The 21,136-nt window shown below is 36.9% G+C and overlaps 3 protein-coding genes across 3 annotated transcripts in view; 1 reads left to right on the top strand and 2 right to left on the bottom strand.

The window, feature by feature from the left end:
* The window catches only part of LOC118269546 (glutathione S-transferase 1), a 278,820-nt gene extending 274,386 nt beyond the window's left edge, over positions 1 to 4,434 (bottom strand). Inside the window, exon 1 of the mRNA XM_050706990.1 lies at positions 4,428 to 4,434. The gene's annotated coding sequence lies outside the window, so the exon portion shown is untranslated. The remainder of the gene's footprint in view (positions 1 to 4,427) is intronic.
* Positions 2,581 to 5,701, bottom strand: LOC118269935 (phenylalanine--tRNA ligase alpha subunit). Its single transcript, XM_035585325.2, has 6 exons — positions 5,348 to 5,701; positions 4,721 to 5,075; positions 4,125 to 4,402; positions 3,629 to 3,769; positions 3,178 to 3,385; positions 2,581 to 2,842 (listed from the first exon to the last, which is right to left on the bottom strand). Exons 1-6 carry the CDS (start codon positions 5,618 to 5,620, stop codon positions 2,622 to 2,624), a joined length of 1,476 nt encoding a protein of 491 aa, XP_035441218.2. The 5' UTR covers positions 5,621 to 5,701; the 3' UTR covers positions 2,581 to 2,621.
* Positions 5,702 to 7,063: 1,362 nt separating this feature from the next.
* LOC118269870 (saccharopine dehydrogenase-like oxidoreductase) lies at positions 7,064 to 20,524 on the top strand. Its single transcript, XM_035585208.2, has 9 exons — positions 7,064 to 7,229; positions 8,488 to 8,656; positions 14,672 to 14,859; positions 15,153 to 15,282; positions 15,673 to 15,787; positions 16,354 to 16,440; positions 16,615 to 16,999; positions 17,467 to 17,561; positions 18,057 to 20,524. Exons 2-9 carry the CDS (start codon positions 8,488 to 8,490, stop codon positions 18,151 to 18,153), a joined length of 1,266 nt encoding a protein of 421 aa, XP_035441101.2. The 5' UTR covers positions 7,064 to 7,229; the 3' UTR covers positions 18,154 to 20,524.
* The last annotated feature ends 612 nt before the right edge of the window (positions 20,525 to 21,136 follow it).

The following is a 21,136-nucleotide window of genomic DNA, read 5'->3' as shown; positions in this document are numbered from 1 at the left end:
AATTTAATTATTCTTTTTTGTATTTTTTGAATTATATTGTCACATTTCGATCAGTAACAAGGTGGGATAATGCTTTTATTATTTATAAAAAAATGATATTTGCGTTTAAAACTAAACATATTACTTAATAACTGAATAAATAATAATGGGTATAGATAAACAAATGAAATAAAATAAAAACTATAAAAAATATTTACAATGCATCAAAAATTCATCACCATCGCCAACGGGGAAAGTCCCCAGAAGGGTGACAGCATTGCCACGTTATATGGCAATATTTAACTTCTGCCCGAAGGACAGGCCAGCCTTATGGGTACGCGATAAGTGTACCAGGTGTAACAACCGGCCCATCACAACTTGCCGTTAATGAAAGATGAGATGATGATCAATGATCTTCTCAACTTCCAAAGCACAATGGACCTACCGTCGGTAACCTTAGTACGAGTTTGCTTTACGTTGAACGAAAATGAAACGTGAACGCGTTCGGCGCTTTGATTGGTTGGTTTTGTCGCACCAGCAAATTAGAGTGCCGAACGCGCTCTCGTTTCGTTTTCGTAAAACAAACTCGTACTAAGGGTACAGGTCTCTTAGCATCCGTTGTAACTGCTGGAGCTGGTACGCCAGCCTTGACGAGAGCTCAACGAATTGTGTCGTTAATGCTGGCATGTTGAGGTACCGAGGTAGTCGACCATCTCACCGGATTGACGGCGATGCGGAGTGACACAAGGTTCACCTAGATGGAAATAAGCGACAAACCGAAAGGTTTACCGTAGTCATTAATTATGGTGCCAATATTGAGTGACGAAAGTGAACAGTCAAAAGTTTGACTCACTTTGATGTCACTCACCTACAGCTAAAAAGACGCATAGCCTCGCAGCATTGGTGCTCGTTTTAATGAGATCATTGTGCACCAAACTGCAAAGCGACCGACGCATGCGTGAGACACGGCACCTCAGGACTAGTGATAACAAACAAGATTGACCAAGATAGCTAAAGTTCTGGGGCCTTAGTCAAGATAGCTTAGAGGGACGGAGCTATGTAGGTTGTATAGCTCCGTCCCTCTCGCACTGCTCAGTGATCGACCATTCTGACACAATTGTAATAGCAGACTAAGGCCCCTGGTGTTGTGGACCAGTGTAACAAAGGTGCTATCGGTACTGAGCTACCTACTGCGCACGAGTCGGACTTACCTACGCATTACGCCCTTATTGGTGACTACACCGAATTGGATCATTATTTTTGTAGTGTTCGTTATTATCGTTAAGACTTATACAGAGTGTAAAAGGAACGCTCCCAAAAACTGACAAACAGTTGATGGAAAAAATGAATTTTGAAAAAAAAAAGAAAATTCAATGTTTATTTTAATTCAATGTTTATATATATTTATAGTTGTGATCCACTATTTAGGGCTACTGGGTGTTGCTTGAATAACACGAAAACTAAGACGATTAAAATTATAAAAACGAAAATGTTTGTAGTTTGTTTAAAACCTGTATAATTAGGAATTGATAGATTTATTAGGAACATCGGGAATCAACGTCCGGGCAGTAAGGCCTCGGCCTCGAATTTTGCGGGCAGCGGGGCGGCGGCGGCGGCGGCGCGGCAGCGGCAGGATCTTATGCGTATAATCAAATGGACCGGTTTTCGAACACAGCGGCGGCGGAGCGGCGCGGGAGCGGGCAACGAGCGGTGCACTCCAGTCAAGCGGTGACCGCCCGCGTTGCGCGTCTGCATTGTAGTATAGTGTTGTGTACCTACACTTTTTTTTGTGACGTATCAAAATGTCCTCGGTCGTGCAAGAGCAAATGATTTCGGCAATCTTTGAGAGGACACCCATACGGAACAGCAAAGATGTGAACCATAAAAATAGAAGAAAAATTAACCAATTATGGGAAGAAATAAAAAACGAACTGAATATTGAAGACTAAAGCAAAAACTGAAATCACTCTTGATAGTTTCAAGAATATAGTCAAAAGTTTCTACACTCATTCTAGTGTAGTCGTAGAATTTGTCGGGATTTTGTCTCTGTTCTTCATAATTTCGATAAAACTCGCCATTTATTTTCCTTGCCCTATAGTAGGTCTTCTTCTTTTGCCCACAGTAAATCGAGCGTTAGGAATAAATTTGAATCAAAAAGATTTCGTTCGCTAATAAAAACAAATATCTCGACAACACAACCACGAACACAACACTACACCGCTGTAGTGCCGCGCGATCTGCCCGCTAGTTTCGAGAACGGGTCCGCCGCCGCCGCCCCGCTCCCGCGCCGCCGCCGCCGCCGCCCCGCTGCCCGCAAAATTCGAGGCCGAGGCCTAAGTGTAACTGGGGCCGCCGGCTGGTAGTCAAAAATAAACAAATAAATAAATGCCAGTCGGAACTAAGAGTAATTTTGTTATTAACGCGAAGTGTGTAAGTTTCAAATTTGTTTGTTGCATAATAATATAAGTCTTATGACAAATACAAAGATCTCAAATTGCATTAACCGAAATGCACCCGCATACGACACTGCAGTGAAACATAAGAACGAGACAAAAACTTGACCCAACAGAGAAAAAAAAACAATAAATAAAACAATTAAAATAGTTTTGTACATGTATGTATTAAATGCAATAAATAATTCATTACTTATCAAGCCTACATATAGGGTTGTTTTCCACCATCTGTAGATCCACTTTGGGCCCAACAAGGTCCCGAATGTTGTTCAGTCCGTATTTAATCATCGTCGGTCGTTCTAACGAGAGGCCCCAAGCGATTACATTCACATCTTCTGGGAGACCCATCGGCAAAAGCATTTCTGGTCGGAAAACACCGGAATTTCCGATTTCAATCCATTTACCGAGACCTGTAAAAGTAAAAAATATGTAACGATCCACTTCTTGCCAATTAATCAATTAATTATTTAATGGTTTAAATCCTATGTAATGGCATTTTTTTTTTAATAATGTTGCCCCACACTAGGATTTCCTCCTGTATCGTGGGTGCGTTTACAAACATACAATTTCACATGCACATGACACTCAGACCCGAAACAACAATTTGTGGATCACACAAAGGTTGCCCAGCCACCGCGCCAACAGTCACAATAAGTGTATTGACAATACGTCAAGGAACTAATGCATATTATTATGAGTTGCGCAATATTTACAAGTCATGCGCAACTTGCGCAAGACATCTTACCGGTGTGATAAGCAAATATTTCCATGCTGGGTTCCGTGTAAGGATTATAGGCTGGTTTGAACTGCAGTTTGTCAAAGCCGAGGCGTTTGAAGAAGGTATCCAGTACACTGATGAGGTCCGCCAGTCCAAGGCCACGGTCAGCTATAACTCCTTCCACCTGGTGGAACTCCGCTAGATGCGTCGCATCCAATGTCTCGTTACGGAACACCTGTAATAACAAATACAGTTGAGATAAAAAGTGGATGAAGGATTAGTTCTTGAGTTAACAAAAATGAATCTTATGAACATAATAACAAGGTGTATTTTACATCACCCTAAGTTACAATTGGTCAAAACCTTACTGTGATCTAAAATCTGCTAAGCATGGCTGTTATAACGTGCATCTTGTCTTTGAAGGGAGAGACCTTTCAATATTGGGTAATTTCTATAGTATAAAGATAAAATAACTAACCTTGTCAATGCTGAAATACTTCTGTGGCGTAAATTCTTTCTGCTGCGCCAGTTTATACAGCATGCGTGCGCTGACGGCCGTGGTGTGGGTCCGCAGTAGATTCTTCTGAGCCTCCTCTATCTTCCAGTCATATCTGTAGCCCTGGTACCAACATATAATTTTTTTTAAAGCGTGAAGCATATTTTTTATTTTGATGTATAGTATTAATAATAATTCTCTTGTATCTGGGTGCATTTAGGTAATACATAATGCAATAGTGCCATTTATGCCTCCAAGAAGTACTAGAAATGCATACAAGAAATGTTGAATAGTACCTATTGTTATAAATTCTAGTTAACTACCACTCGACACTGGCAGTATAGTCGACAACATTGGAAACTTGGTTGCCATTAAAGAAAAAAAATTAAAACCTTAGTTCTCAAGTGCTGTGTCATGTTGTATTCTACCAATAAATTACAGTGTTTTTGAAAAATCAAATAACTAATGAGACACTAACCTGTGACCCATAGCCACCTTCGCTATGTACTTTCTTCACCCGTTCCAGATATTCCATGGGAAACTGTGTAGTGCTGGCTGGTGAGGACATGAAGAATGTGTCGTGCGCATCCCTGGCTGGGTGCTGCTGCGGTTGGAAGAGAGCATCGAAGTTCCAGAAAGAGCTCTCAATATACTGGTTGGTGGGCATTTCAGTGAAACCCATTTCTAAGAAAATCTCCCTGAATTCTGACCGTACTTTGAGCAGTGGGTGAAGGTGACCACATTCTGGTGGCTGGCCTGGTTACAAAGAAGGAAGGCTTAAGTTTTTTTTAAACATTACTCCACACTAGGTTTTTGTTCTGTTGTGATTCTGTTTACAAACATACAAATGCATACACATGACTTCAAGACCAGAAACAAAAATTTGTGGATCACACAAAGAACTGCTGCGTGTACATGCTTACACATTGTGTGGCAGCCCATTACCCAGCTACCCCACTGGCTGTGCAATCAATTTATAAAATCATCGTTATGAATATGTTTCAATAACTGTCAGTGTAAACTGTCCGACCAATATTGTATTACATGTACTAATTAAAATAATTCCATAATTACCTAAAGCATCAAAATTGTAAGGTTTGAACTGCAAAGTCTTCCATGCACCAGTTAGCAGCATTTCACTAGTTAAATCAGTTTCCAGCTTCTTAATAGTTGTGGAGAACTGTGGTCCTTTGGACAGCAGGAAACTCTTGACAGTGACTTCTTGCAGCAGCTTGCGTTTCTTGTAGTCATTGCGTACATTTGTTGTCAGATTGTCAATGCCCTTTTTAACTTCAATCAAGTGTTCCTGCACTGTGTCGACTATTGTGTCTACTTTACGCTTGACTAGTGGTGCTCCTCCAGACTTGTCCAAGTAAATCCAGCCCGCTGACATAGCTTTACTGAATCCAACTTTAGCATTTGGAACTGTCTGTAAATAAACATTGGTTTTGGGTGAGGAGATTATAAAAGTAGTGTGCATAATATTTACAAATAAGGTTTCATGTGTAATCTACACAGCTGTTGGATACATTATCATATTTATGAATTATATTGTTCTAACTCCAACAAAATAGATATCAAAAGTTATCACAGAAACTTTTTAAATTCAAATATTTCTAAAGACTTTGTGCCCAGAGTATAAATGTAAGTTTTAATTTAAGAAAGGTCGAAAATGTTATCTCATTTCATCATCCTTCCTACCTTCATAACTTCTGCTTGTGGCATGCCGGTTTCAGGGATATGGTTGTACAATACGGCTTCGTGGCTTCCTAAGTCAGCAACCTGTTGGCCTTCCCCAGTTAACTCCCATCTGGTACTCTTCGTAGGCTCAGACACAACCATCTCAAGAGCCTCCAAACTTTTCACGGCACCAACTATTTTTTGATGGTCTTCTTCGAATTCATTAGCTAACTTAATAGTGTCCACTTTGTCAGTTTTATCTAAATAATGTAGAATTCTTTCGTTAAGTTCCATTTTGTGTATTAATTTCTTATATGATTTTGGTTTAATGAGGTTATGAAGCCACGGACCAACTTTCGAAGAAAATAAAATGTCAGTGTCTAGCTGTCAAAAATATCAAACGTCAATGTCATATTTTGTAATTACGTTTTGTTATTATGCGATACCACAGATACTGACTTGCTCTTACTATTTTATAAACGTTAAGGTAATCGTTGCTTGTACTATTGATAAATATTATTACATATTATATATATGAAAACCATAATATTAATAAATAACAAAAGCTAATCAAGCAATCTTGCAGGATATTTCATACATCATCAGATGCTTGACACAGATCGCTCGTATTCTATTCTCTATTTTATTATATCGCATGTAATAACAATGCGAAAGGTGTAAAATAAATAGAAACGATTATTCGATTACTTCGATGCCGTCGTTTCAGATACCTAAGTGTGCGTTCACCTTAATGATAATGGAATGTTGTCAAACATTTTATGGGATTATTTAACATTAGAGTTAAATAAAATTAAAGAAAATCGTGCAGTAAACGAGATCTTGGATTCCATTTCAGGATCCAAGAGACAGCCCTAAACAGTTACAGTTGGTCACTTCAAGGTTCCTTTCCGTTTTGTACTTCTGTGCTATTAGAATATGCGATGCAGGTAGGTACTTATTCTACCACGAGAGAGGAGACTGATACTGATTGAAGTGACTGCACAAGAATTTATGTATTAATCTAATCTTATCTCTGAATACCTAATTAAGACTAAAAATAAGTCTAGAATGAATGCTATAGTAGTACCTACCTACCAACTCGTAATTTCATTGATAAAAACAAATCAAATACCTAGCAAATTAGGTTATTATTGTAGAATTTTACTTTTGTGCAATCCATCACATACTGTACGTACCTACTCATCATAATTACGCATCTTATTCTAAATAGCGGTAAGTTGAGGCATGATTTTTTTATGGAATGATTGTGCAAACGACTGACGAGCAGACGGATCACCTAAAGGTGGGTGAGCAATTAGCGACCACCACCAGGTTAGCTACACATGCATTGTCGGCCTTTGCACTTGCAGGATGGCGTACAGTAAATTCACTCGTACGGCGAAAGTAAGCACAACATGAGCGTTGTTTTACGCCTGTGGGCCTTAGTACGAGTTTGATTTGGGTACGTTTAATGAGATCGAAGCGCGTTCAGTGCTCTGAACGCGCTCCTATACATACTATATTCAGCACACTCGTGCTTATACCTTCGTGAAATAGTAGCCGTGATAGTACATAAAGAAGCTCATCCTTTCCATTTCCTTTATCACAAATCGTTTACTAAATAAATGATGAAATCAAGTCCAAACATTGGTTAGGGTGATATCATGTATCATTTCTGTTTTGAAAAATATGTAAAGTCATGGTTCTAAAGTTCGACTCGATTTGAATGAGTCCGATTAATATAATACGCGGCTTCCCCGCCCTATTTTATTAGTTCACTCGGTTGCTACATTCGTCTATGACGTGTGACGCGGCGGGAAAATATTCCAATTTTAAAAATATTTTTTTTACGTAGATAATAGATTTTTTTAAATTGTGATTCTCGTAATATTATTGAAACAAGGTGAGTTATTTTTTTTCAAACAGTGTTAGCTTGTGATGAAATCTTTTTTTTGTAGTGGTATTAATAATCGTTTAACATTTATTTACATAAATGAAAATATATTTTTGGAAATATTTATTTCTATTAGGTGCTAAAATATAAATAATAACTAGAAAAGAAAATAGAGCTTTCAGCCAGATATTTGGTTTATATAAATATTTGGTGTGTCTTTAGTGATTTTTTTTAATGATTTTTTTTACGGACTTCTTGTTACTCAATCTACACTAATATTATGAAGCTGAGGATTTTGTTTGTTTGAACGCGTTAACCTCCGGAACTACTGGTCTGATTTCAAAAAATCACCTAATCAAAAGGAGCCCAGCAGAGCGGGTGAAATTGTGCAGAAGTAGCTAGCAATTAAATTAATTTTATTAATATCTATTTTACTTATTGAATTGACAAAGAAAAACATAACTATGAAGGTGTCTATCTGAATAGCTCAGTATGTTGTAAGTTATGTGACGGTCAAAACCGCTTTTTTTATAAAGTCGCTCAAAACCTGTCCGAATGCCTTATAACCTTTTTGGATACAAATTATAAATGATTAAGTAGTTTGCCATCTTTAGTAGATATGAGAAGAATAATTCGATGTTGTTTTGCTTTAGAAGTCGGCTCAAAATCTATGAAAAGTAAAGATTTTTTGTTGGATTCAATAATATTTACCATAGTGGATAGTGGATACTTACGCTGTATGCTATACTCTTTCCACGGGTGTACGATACTCGGGGAAAGAGCTGATGATTTAAAATGTTACTTACAAGTTTTACATAAGTAATTTTAAATGTAGTTCTTGAGATCTGAGTAATACAGCTTAACTATAAAAAGTTTTTCGAATCGAACCAGATGTTCCAGAGATAAGCACATTCAAACAAACAAAGTCTTTAGCTTTTTTTATGGAACATACCATAAACGAGCAAAGGTATCACCTGATGGTAAGCAATCGCCGCCGCCCATGTACCTACACTTGAAACACCAGAGGCATTACAAGTGCGTTGCCGACCTTTTGGAGGTTAGGAATTTAAGGGTTGTTGGGGAATCGGGGATTGGGAAGATTGGGAAGTCAGTCAGTTTTCGGTGATGCCGTGGTATCACTCCTGTTGGGCCGGCCCATTCGGGCCGAAGTATGGCTCTCCCACACTTAAATAAAATAAAATAGCGTTATATAGTAAAAACCAATATAAATAAATAAGATAAGTATAGATATTATGTTTGTGAATAGATGTCACGGTTAAACGTGGTGATATTCGGCGCTACGGGTCTCGCTGGGAAGCAGGTGGTCGTCCACTTGGCGAGGCTCTCCAAGAAGTATGACTTTGGCACCTGGGGAGTCGCTGGACGGTCTCAGGCGAAGCTCAGCGCTCTGATGGCAGAAATCTCTAAAGAAACTGGTAATTATGATCATTGTATCCTAATATACTTATTGTATCGTTAAGAGATTGTCGTAATTCTGGATTGTTTTAAAATGCAAGCAAACTTTAGAGTGCTTCTATATGTTTATTTTCCTGAATTATAATACTTATTATAGGTAGTACTGCTCGAGTATACCTAAATATTAATTTATCGATGCGATGGAAATGGTCATTGAGAACAACAGCATTCTCAATCATGAAAGCTATTCTAAAATTGACATGAGGTCGTATTAAAATCGATATTTATTGTGACGAGTTTAGTAACGCAATTTAAATGGACTGTAGGTAGGTACACAGTAATGTCATTGGTTTGTACCGTTCTATTCAGATAAATAAATGTCGTAGGAAAAACCTGAAAATGCCTTATTGAGACTAAACCTATTTAAGGGCAAGAAGGAACCAACATACACAGTATAATGTCATTTTTGAGACGAAATTTATTTTCTTCCACAGGTACTTATACCTAGATATATCTATATCTGTGTTTTCTTCCTTTTTATTTACACTTTATCATTCGAGATTTTTCATTTTAAAGAGTTCTTTATAACTACAAAATAACATTAGTTTTACAATAAAATACTCCCATTTAAAAAAAATATTTATCAAGAAATAAAAAGGAAAAAAGCTAATGGTTCCGTTTCATTGCTCCCAAGCATAAATCATTAGTAACTAGTAACAATTTTAACATAAGTGTAATTTAACATTTGTGAAAAATTAGTTTTTTTTTTCAAAAGTAATTATGTATAATGTTTCTGTATTGCATATTACATTTCATTGCATTATTCTTAATATGCATTATTTGTCACGATTATATGTATAACGGAACATCAATTCTGACTTTAACGTCACAAATAGTGTATAACCTTAAGAATTATGTACACAACCTCGAAATATTACTCTGAACTCAAAAACAGCTTCGTCATAAGCTAAAATCGATATTTTATACATCATACTTAGTTGACATTATGCTAGTATTGTAGAGTAGTTAGGGACGACATAAATTATTTTTACTCAACACGGTAGATCCCAAAGCCGCTTTTACTGCCAACAAAAAATTGATAAGGGTCTCCACTAGCGTCGATCAGCGTTGTCCGACATGGCCTCTAATGTGTTATAAATAAATTTAAATGTTCTATATTTTGTAATAGGGATATTGGACGTTGCATAACAATGTTTCACAAATTACACTAAACGTTTTAATATAAACAAAATAAGAAAAGACGCATGAATATGTCAGTTTTCTATACCGCTAGATTACCAATGAGATGATGAGTTTAAGTGTAGCTCATGTAAATAGTAAGAAAGAAAATAAAAATATTTATTTAGCACAAGCAGAATAAATAAATAAAAAAAAAAAAACAAAAAGTGACAATAAAGAGAAAAAAAATGTTAGTTACTCTGTAAATATAATTATCTATAATTGTGCATATCCGTGTTGCAAGACAATTTGTATGCAACAATAATGAGTCTAGGAGTAAACACATTTTTTATACACTTCTTCAATCTGTTAGATGCGACCTTATGTAATTATATACTCGTTATTGTTATTTACTTGGTGTATGTGAACTTTAAACCGTGATCTAAATGATAATAGTTTGTAATCTTTATCTATTGCGATAAGTGTGTTATGATTTAGGATGACTCGACTGAACGGTTGACAAAATGACTGGGCATGTCGCACTTCGACGCAGTTTCACTCGCTCTACTCGGCTCCTAATGATAATAGCGTGACGTTTTATAGCTTCTTCAATATATGCACTATACAATACAAACATAATTATTTCAATCGGACCAGTAGTTCCGGAGATTAGCGCGTTCAAATAAATAAGCAATCTCTTCACTTTATATGTAGATTGCTGTGTATCTGAAAACTATTTGTACGATTTGACAATGCCGAAATATCGATGAGTTTACGATATTTCGGCACTGTTGCAAGCGTCATGATCACGGATGAACTGGAGTGTATGCGGGTGGATATTTATTAGCAGACAAATCAACAGAGCCGATATTGGAAACTCATAGCTATAAATAAACATGGTAAATATCCCGTCTCAAGTTCTAATGATAAACATCATTCGGTAATATTTCTGACTACTACTAATACATACGATTTTTGTATGATACTTAACTTTTCTTCAATTTTTATATGATTAATAAAAGCGAGTGAAACCTCAGAAAAGGGTTAGTACGACAGCAATCTGAATAGAAATAGTCGATAGTTCACAAAGGTGAGTCAACTACGGAGAAGGGCAAGGTTATAACACTGAAATTTCCTTTACAGACATGCGCAGTAGAAGTGTGTTGTGGTCAGAATTGTTGTGGACTGTAATTACTATGTAGACGAGTAAATGATATACAGTACCTACAATTTTCCATCAATTTTCCTTAAAGGATGGACTTTGTAGTGTTAAATAGGTAGCAAATTATTTCTGACTTTTTGAGTGAGGAGTCGCCAGATTAGCGAACTGGAGGTCTTGGATATTTGCATCCGGATGTTATGATTTCGATTTTTTGCTATTTTGACAATTACTTGGGACATTTTTGTAATTTCTCATAACAATAACAAACTCAACATCAAAGAATTAGCGAATTCGGTTCAGCTGTTTTCGAGATTTGGGCCATCTTAACAACACATTTAGAGATTCATTTTTATAATTATTATATATTAGGTAAGTGCAACCAGCGTGCATTTGCAGGCTTGAAATTATCTATGTGTTTAAAGAACAAACAAATTCATGCCTGTACTACAGCCTGAACTGTAGAGGAACGTCTCTACATAATGTCTTTAAAATAAAAATCTTTACTTTGACTTTGCCAAGAGACGGAAAACCAAAGTTCAGAGGGCAACAAAAACGCTATCGACTAGTTTTTATCGCTGCCTTGATCAAATGGCTAGTGGCGAGCTATGATTAATAATTAAATACAAACATATCGTTCTTTAAAAATAACTATCTATTAAAGGCATAAACCACATTGCTGCATGTAATACATAAACACTAGGTATACAATGTGATAGGGGCGAGACTTCTAACCCGTTAAGGCTGAATACTACATCTAATTTTAACGACAAAAGTCCTGGGTCGAAGGGGTCGAATCCCCTCCCCCTAAAAATTATGGCCATTTTAATATTTTTTTTACTTTTTTTGATATCAAAGGTTGTATGCGTCGTAGAAACAAAAAAAAGACGACAAACGGTAGCTAATAACCTTGGCTAACTAATTCATTACTTTTTTCATATGTTTGATAATGTTTTGGTGAGAAAAAAAATAATTTGTGAATTATTCTTACCGAAAAAATCACTATTTTCCTATATTTTCAATTAGGGGTTCAACCCCCATATTATTTTTTTTGTCGATAAAATTAGATGTAGTACTCAGCCTTAACGGGTTAGAAGTCCCACGCCTATCACATTGTATAAGTATGTTATATTATTATAATTCTCCAAAGGGGTTAACTAAGCAGACTTGCATGTATGCTCTATAGTAAGGATACGATTGGAAAGCTTAAAAAAATAAGTATCGTCACGTCTACTTTGCCTCGGGATTCGAACCCGAGACCCCTTGTCAGTTGCATTTGCGACCAATTGACCAACGAGGCAGTCAAGATTTACAAAAATATAAAATTTGAAAATTACCTAATCCACGAAATAAATAAAATTAAGTACCTAGTGCTACGTTACCTAACACGCACAAATTCAGTTAAGTAGGTACTCCTCAGCAACAAGAAGGTTTGACATCATTGAAGAACTGGTTTTATAAACGATGTCTATAATCGTAGCTGTTATTAAGAAAGTATGTAACCGATAGTGTGGTCACACCATTTAAAGTTAGGTTTGCCGAGGTCAATGAGAGCATCTAATTTAAGGTTTAAGGTTGATATAATCGATTACTCATTTTTAAATTGAAAGAATCGCTTCCGAATTTGGGTTATATGTCTTACTAGTTTCTGTACCGGCTTCACCCGCATTCCCATGGGATAAGTAGTAATCAACCAACCAACGATATTAAACTTACAATAGGTAGGTACACAAAATACTCATAAAAAAAGATTCTCAGATTTGATAAACAGCTAAATAGATACTCAGATACATTAATAACGACCTACGCACCGTGTGTTTTGATAATTTTATTAATTTTTGGTCGGATCACGATGACGAAGCACTTTTTGTTCCCACGTTGTCCACTCGTGAAACAAACGTTATAAGTTTTTTTTTATAGTAGCTTATACACGGTGTAACAAAAATAGGGTAAACATATCAAATGCACGGTTTCTAGATAACATAACAAACGATACGGGAAGAGTTTTTAAATTCATGTTTTACATGGAATGAAGTTATGAATTTTTCCAATACATAAAATTCCAGAAACCGAACATCAAAATTAGGTAGATACAGGTACTAGGCGATCAGATTTACAGAAGAAATGTTTCGTAATATTAGCGAGTGACCCCTGTAGTGTTGTGATACGTTTGTATGATTTAAAATCAAGAACCATGCGACACCAAGTATTTGGTACCAATTTTTTTTTATCGTATTTTAAGCTGAAACTTTGTGTAGAGATTCTATTCAACCTGTATTCTTCAGTGCTGCTTGATGTATAAGGGTATTTTGTTACACGCTGTATATTATGTTAGACATATTATAGATTATTGCCTATGTATGTATCTATTTATATTTAATTGGAATGTAGTTATGCATGTTTTGCAGCTTAAGGAAAAATATTGATTCAAATTATTTCAAATACAAATGCTTTGTGGACATTGGACAAACATATGTAAATAAGGTTTTTTTATGTAAGTAGCCGGCTATTTATCATTTTGTTGTTATTATTATAAAGGTTGTATTATGTTGTACCTACATGTTGTTTGTTTATTTAATTACGGTACGTAATGTAGAGGCTATGTTTATGAATGATTCAAACATAATAATTATTCTAAATATCTTTTATTGAACGTTTCTATTGGTTTTTTAATAAGTGGTTACCTAATTTAGAAAACTTTTTCATATAGGTAGATGACTTCTTGTTTACACGAAGTAAATAAACATATAAGCACTATCTAGGTTAGCAAATTCTGTTTTTTTTTAAATAGGTTATCTCCGTTTTAAAAATGCAAGGTTATGTTGGAAAAAAACTGAAAATTATTTGTGTTTTTAATATTGCTATTGTTGTATACAAATACATTATGTACTTGTGTAAAGAGTTATAAAGTAGTATTTACGTAGACTACCGTATTTGTCCAGTACTCGTCAAGAGAACACATCGATGGCGTCATGGTCTACAAGTACTATGGCACTAGTGTGGGCAGTCAATGTTTGATTTAAATTAGTTTCAGCACGACATGTTCATAATGCTTAGGTTTTATGAGGAAATTATAGACTTTGATACACTTTATACATAGTTTTATTAAGTGGCCAAGGAATGATGCAGGATTGTGGGTATTTTTCCTAAGAATATAATGACTACGTACAAGCTACCGGTTACAATCTGATTTAACCCGTTGTCTGTCGGTACGCAGATCTACGCGAGACACAATGTATTTTCTATTGTGTCTTATACACCGACATACAAGTGGTTAATTATTATGTTATCGCCTTACTCACGTAACTGTTTGGCGAGGGACTCGAATAGTTTCAAGCCATCCTAGAGCCGCGTCGTGTGTCGCGGAATGCTGCTCATGAAAATTAGCCTTTAACATGGCTTGAAATCGATAACATAATAATTAATTTAGTATTCCTCACGAAAGTTATAATCAAATTCTGATTTATTTACATTGATGGTTAGTAATAGTACTTAATAATATTAAACAGATAATGAAATAGACCCAAAACCTAGACAGTATACAAATGCAATAGGTTCCAAGTAGTGCTGTACATCATCTTTCAGATAACCGTAGCTAACCGATACGGCGCTGCCCGCCGTGAAAGCTTTGTTCAGTAGCCTGAACCTCAGGCCTATTCAGGTTGTTGATAACGACATCTTAATGGGTGTTTTCTAGGCGAAGACCTATCCGCCATCAAGCTGATAGTAGCAGATGTCGGTGACGAGAAGTCGCTCCGTGAGATGTGCGCGCAGACCAATGTGCTGATCAACTGCTGCGGCCCCTACCGCCTGTACGGGGAGCCTGTCGTCAAGGCCGCCGTCGAGAGCAAGACCAACTATGTGGATATTACTGGGGAACCACAGGTATCTACAATATAACTTAGTAGATGATGATACATAATTATCTAAGTAATTGCAACGCGCTTAAAACACCTCTGCGTTCTGACGACAGTGACTAATTGCTCACAATCTGGTAATTAATCCGTCTGCTCGTTTCCTACCCTACCTCAAAATTCAGAGTCGTGTCTGTCTTTTCACGATTACGGATAAGTCTATTGGAGAGGACATAATGGGTGGCATTACTGGATGAGGAATGATACGAAAGGAAATAGATTTTACTTTATGGGATTAAGATTATTTGGCTCTTCTTTTTCCAGTTTATGGACCTCATGCAGATTCGTTACGATGAGAAGGCTCGCGAGGCGGGAGTGTTCGTGATCAGCGCGTGTGGCTTCGACAGTATCCCAGCTGATATGGGCGTCACCTTCCTCAAACAAAACTTTAAAGGTATGTTGAATGTTCTAACTTCTAAGTATTGATTCATTATCTACAAGGTATAAAACAATAAAGGCACGACCTTGCAGGTGAAGGTTTAGGACATGAAACTTATTGAAGTTCACAAAACGACGTCTATTTTATAACCGACTTCAAAAAATGGAGGAGGTACTAAGTTCGGACGTTTATTTTCTTTTTTATTTAAATAAATAAGTTGTCTGTCAAGTCAGGTCAAGTTCTACGAGCAAGTTTTTTTAGTTCGAATTGCCGAAAGCAATACGAAAGGTAGTTTCAGTCGAGTTGTTCCACTGAGAGACTCCATAAAATATCCTTTAGTGGTATTATTCAGGTAGTTTTAACATCAACCTTTAGTACCCACAAAACCTCATTTTTGGTTTACAGGAACATTGAACTCCATAGACTCGTACCTCAGCATGTACTTACCCCCCGAAGTTCACGCAGAAGCGGATGAACATGGAGTCATAGGCACTGGCACCTGGGAGTCATTTGTATATGGGTAAGTGCTTCTGTTATGTAGACAAATATTACAATATTCTCTGCTTTTCTGCTCTACCACAGTTTAATCTCATAATTAGACTTTAATTGTTAATTTAATTTAATTTACTTGTTATTTCAATTGTTTTAAACCTGGTCGTGTAACTTGCTACAGAATTTATTATATTATTAATTAATTATTATATAAGCTTAGTTTTTAAGACCAATGTCTGTATAAATATGGTGGAAAATAAATAAATTTTATTATTTTTTTTATTTTTTTTTTTTTAATTTTGTCTGGATTTGAGAATGTCCTAAAGTTTAAAGCTACCGAGGGACCGAGAGGCGCTGATCTGAATTTTTATTGACCCTAGTACGAATCTAAGCCTCCAAGCCAAGCGTGAGAATTGTAGCAAAGATATCCTCAGAGAGAGAGAGAGAGAGAGAGAGGCTTTTACTTAACAGTGGACGTCATACTTCAGGCTGATGATGATGATGAATGAAATTAGTCGTTAATTGTATCTTATTAAGAGTTCCTTTTAGTTCATGCTGTTTTCCAGAGTTCATGAGATTTTCGTTTTATTTCAGTGCTGCATTTATAAATGAAATGCCGAGACTTCGTAAGGCTCTGTTCCCCGAACCAGCGCCGCAGATGAAACCTGTCGTCAAACAAAAGTGAGTTGTTATACAAAATAATATTATGAGATTTTGTTACAAAAGATGTTTTCTCATCTAGAAAATTGAGAATAAAAGAGAATGTAAACATTATTTAGCAACCTTAACATTTAAATTCTAAGAGAAAAATAAAGAATACAGTTTGTGAATACAAACACACATTTTGATTTCCAGGAGCATGACCAAAAAAGATGACCAATGGTACCTCGAGTTTCCCGGAGCTGACGAATCAGTAGTATACCGAACGCAGCAGTTTCTCTACCAGAACGAACAACAACGCCCCGTGCAGTTCAACGCTTACTTCAAGACTGGGTCTTTCTGGCGGTCCATGGGCGTCGCAATGAGAGCTCTAACTGTACTGGTCATGTCTAGGAGCGAGTGTACAAGGAAATATTTGTTGAATAATCCGAAGTACTGGTCAGGGGGGTATGTGACAAAGGAAGGCCCCACTGCTAATGTTACGAATAACTCGAACTTCACTTTCGAGATGGTTGGCCAAGGATGGCCCGAGGGAGCTGATGTTGAAAAGACGCTGCCCACCAAAACTGTTGTCGCTAAGGTGTGTGTTCATAGTTGATTGTGTCTATAGTTTAGTTAGGTATTACATTTCTTAGACTGGCTCTCTGCTACTTCAGTTGCGGAGCTCAAACTTTCATCATTAACTTAAACCTTATTCTCGTCCCCCCTTTCCTTAACTTAAACCTTATCCCTTAACTTAAACCTTACCCAAGGATCCTTTTCAACCCCACCTTTCATTAATTCCCTAAGATCCTCTCCATTCCCTGTTGAAAACAGCAAAAAATTCGTTCAGAAGTTTAACACATTGAACGCCGTGGTGGTCATTGGTGACCGACGTTAGCTGAGTATTTGCTTTCAACTGTTTTCTATTGGCAGTCAAAGACTAAAAAGCTCATAATCCTTTTATTGCACACTAGCGCTACAAACGAAACATTTATCGCAATACATTTTTCATTTAGGTACTCAAACATATAGAATACATGAATGTAATTGTTGTATAACTTGCAGATTACCGGCAAGAACCCGGCGTACGGAGCCACCGTGGTGTCGGTGCTGCTGTGTGCACACACCCTGCTCACCGAGAGACAACACCTGCCCGCACCGTCAGTATACTGTTCTACCTTTGGGTGATACACTAATTGTTGTTCTGGGTTTGGGTGTCATTTATTTTGTATGCGAAATTGATGTTTGTAAACCCAGTCACGACACAGGAGAAAATTCTAGTGTGGGGCAACTTAACAACAAAAGAAGAACAAAAATACCTTTTTTTGGTGATGAGGAGAAATGTCCTTATGTGCCGCTTTGCTGTTCTTTACTTACCTTCTTTTTTGGTGATCAGGAAATCTTCGAAAGACGCCTAGCTTTTAAGGGAGAAAGATGATGCTTTTGAAGGGAGTGTGATACTCTTACCTCTCCATACATCACCTGATTTCATCATATAAGAGGGCAGTGGCTATAACCACTATTATGGTGCTTCAATCAACACAGTATTTTTTTATATTTGTTTCGTTACTACAGGATTATTCACACTACTGCAAGTCCTGTAAGCTACCTACTCTACTTTTTACTTTGTTAAATAAAAATATTTTGGATTTCAGTGGGGGGGTGATGTCACCTGGCTCGGCCTTCAAGAACACCACACTCATACAGAAACTGACCGACAACGATCTGAAGTATGAAATTATTAGCAAGTAATACTTAGTTTAGCCTAGATTAGCTTTAGTTATTAAGTTTTTGCTAAGTAGTGGAATTTGCACAATTAGATACTAATTATGATAAGTAAAAGTTTTTGTAAATAGTAATAATAGTCAATTTACATATGAATATTAATATACATTTTAAGTAAAGCATAAGTAGTTAATGTAAGTGTGTGTAATGTACAAAATACCAAGCATCATAACGTTCAAAACTTAATGTACAAACATGGACATCTATTAATTTAATTAAGATACGCAAACCCCCTGTCTATTGTTCGGAGAAATATAATAATATAATAATAATATAAACTTTATTGTACACCTTTTACAATTTAGACAAATAAATACAAGTAGCGCTAAGTGGATGGTAGGGTACAAAGGCGGCCTTATCGCTTACAGCGATCTCTTCCAGGCAACCTTTGGGTGGACGGAGATGGTGAATGTTAGTGGAGGTGGTTCTGGGTGTACTTACATATAAATGAATATACAATTACATACATACACAAATACATACATATACATACATTCATACATACCTACCTACATACATACATACATATAGACATATATACACAAGAAATAATAATTATGTTACATATGACAAGAAGATGTGATAGCAGAAAGAAAACGACTGCGACTGAAGGAAATAATGACGCTGTGTTACAGCTTGGAAAGATAGTGATCCTTCACGAGCACCTTAAACGAAGCGAGCGACTGTGCCTGCCTCACCAAAAGCGGTAGCGCATTCCACAGCCGCACGGCTCGAACCGTAAAAGATTGGTCAAAGGCTCTGCTTTCATGTTGAGGCATCTCAAGCTTGAGTCTCTCCGATGACCGTACTGGTCTAGAATGTGTGTCATGACAGAACCTGAAACGTTCCTTGAGGTAATGGGGGGTAGCAGGATTGAACAGTATATTGTATAGAAGAGATAAGATATGAGTATTCCGGCGAAGGCGAATCGGCAGCCACTTGAGTTTCGTGCGATATTCGGAAATGTGGTCATATTTGCGTAATCCAAATATGAACCTTATACTAAAATTTTGAAGTCGCTCAAGTTTATCTAACTGCGCTTCGGTAAGATCCGGATAGCTGACATCGGCATAATCGAGAATAGGAAGGAGAAGTGATTGAGCTAGCGCAATTTTAGTAGCAGTTGGAAGAAAGTTACGAAGTCTGCACATAGACTTCGCAGATGCAAACATTTTTCGACTGACTTGTCCTAGTTGAGGTCCCCAGGAAAAGTCTTGGTCCAAAACAATACCCAAGTCCTTTACAGTACCACTATATGGTATTGTAGCACCGTCGAAAACTATGGGTGGCATCTGTGTCCACGCAATCTTGCATCGTAAACGAGGGCTACCGACAACAATGACCTGGGTCTTCGTGGGATTCACCTTTAGGCCGTAGGCCGTACTCCATTCAGATATACGAGCCAAGTCAGTGTTAACCATCTTGACTGCTTCGGAAAATTCATCAGGAGGTGCTTGTGAGTAAATTTGCAGGTCGTCGGCATACAGGTGGTAGGAAGAGAGAAGTTCATTAGAGATAGAATTTATAAAAATTGCGAAGAGTAAAGGAGAAAGAACGCCCCCTGTGGTACGCCAGCAGCCGTATCAGACCAGGAAGAGTATGAACCCTCAACGGCAACACGCTGCCGGCGGCCACACAGGTATAACTACGAAAGAAATCAATCACAGTTGGAGATATGTTGAGAGAGCTCAGTATTCCAAGCAGTATGTCGAAATCGACGGTATTAAAGGCATTGCTAAAATCTAGCAACGTGAGGAGAGTTAAATTACCATTTTCAATACCAGATCGTATGTCGTCGGTGATGTGGACTAGAGCCGTAGTGGTACTAGTGAAACATAGTGATTAGGTATAGTGGTTTTGCAAAATAAACGTTAATGTCGTTCAAAAGGATTCAATTTACAGTGAAACATGTGTACAACTTTCTTTATAACATCATGAATATTGGTCCTATGAAATTTCATAGAATCTTTTATTCAAGTCTTTACGTGTATAATATCTGTTAAATTAAAGTTAGTGCTGCCATCTAGGATCATTAATCTACCACTGAACTAATATGATCCCACTGTTCTTGAAAATTGTTCGACTTTATCAATAGATGTCGTTAGTAACATGACTGTGTATCTTCTTTGTAAAAGTTGATTTTGGGTATATTGACAAAAGATGGCGCTGAATGTATGCTGTGATATTATGGCCAGTTTGATTTTACATGCTTTTATTTGCATTTGTATAAAGTATTTTGTTTAGTGTAATAATTTAACATATTATGTTTCTCTAAGTAAATATCTTTGATGTGATATTGTTACATGTTTTGTTAATAAATGTTAAATATTTACCATAATTTTACATGTTTCATTTAATCGTTATAAGAATGAAATGACCAAAGTAAGGCTTTGTACAATGTACAACCCATTTTTCATCATATGCTATAGGTCCTATGTAATAGGGGGTGAGTCTATTCCCATATACTGGGCACAATGCCAGACTTTGTGGTACTACTAAGAAAATTTCGAAAAACCAAAAACTCCCAGCAATACTGAGCCAGACCCGAGAATCGAACCGGAGACGCCTTGCCCGGAACTCGCACTTGCGGAATTAAACCATTATTGCCGGAATTGAACTATTTCTGAACAAATGCATTGTATTCCTCTTTAACTCTTTAGAAAGCATTTGCCCTGCCTACTCTGCATGCTTGAAAACATTCTTGGAAATCGTAGATGGTTTATTTTATTAGGACCACAGGCTCGCACACCCCATACTGCAACTCTATAATCTATCTTTCGATTTAAAATAGAGACAACAGACAATCATCCACCACCGTTACTGCCTATGGACAGTTGAGTTAAAAGATGCTGTCTGAGTCTATGTATTTTCTTAATCATTCTCTTTTTACCCAATTATAGAAGGGGCCAGTAGAATACTAGCGTAAGGCTCTGTCTTGCTTGCTTGCTTT

This window comes from Spodoptera frugiperda, chromosome 30 (assembly GCF_023101765.2).
Source record: "Spodoptera frugiperda isolate SF20-4 chromosome 30, AGI-APGP_CSIRO_Sfru_2.0, whole genome shotgun sequence".
Taxonomy (NCBI): domain Eukaryota; kingdom Metazoa; phylum Arthropoda; class Insecta; order Lepidoptera; family Noctuidae; genus Spodoptera; species Spodoptera frugiperda.
The sequence above is the reverse complement of the archived record's forward strand: the minus strand, read 5'-3'. Positions and strand labels throughout refer to the sequence as shown.

Coding starts and splice junctions, on each gene's coding strand:
- LOC118269935 (XM_035585325.2), bottom strand. CDS start 5,620: ATGGAACTTAACGAAAGAATTCTACATTATTTAGATAAAACTGACAAA. Junction 4,403..4,720: donor TTACAATTTTGATGCTTTAG/GTAATTATGGAA, acceptor CTTTGTAACCAG/GCCAGCCACCAGAATGTGGT. Junction 3,386..3,628: donor AGTATTTCAGCATTGACAAG/GTTAGTTATTTT, acceptor TTGTTATTACAG/GTGTTCCGTAACGAGACATT.
- LOC118269870 (XM_035585208.2), top strand. CDS start 8,488: ATGTCACGGTTAAACGTGGTGATATTCGGCGCTACGGGTCTCGCTGGG. Junction 14,860..15,152: donor ATATTACTGGGGAACCACAG/GTATCTACAATA, acceptor TTCTTTTTCCAG/TTTATGGACCTCATGCAGAT. Junction 15,788..16,353: donor TGGGAGTCATTTGTATATGG/GTAAGTGCTTCT, acceptor GTTTTATTTCAG/TGCTGCATTTATAAATGAAA.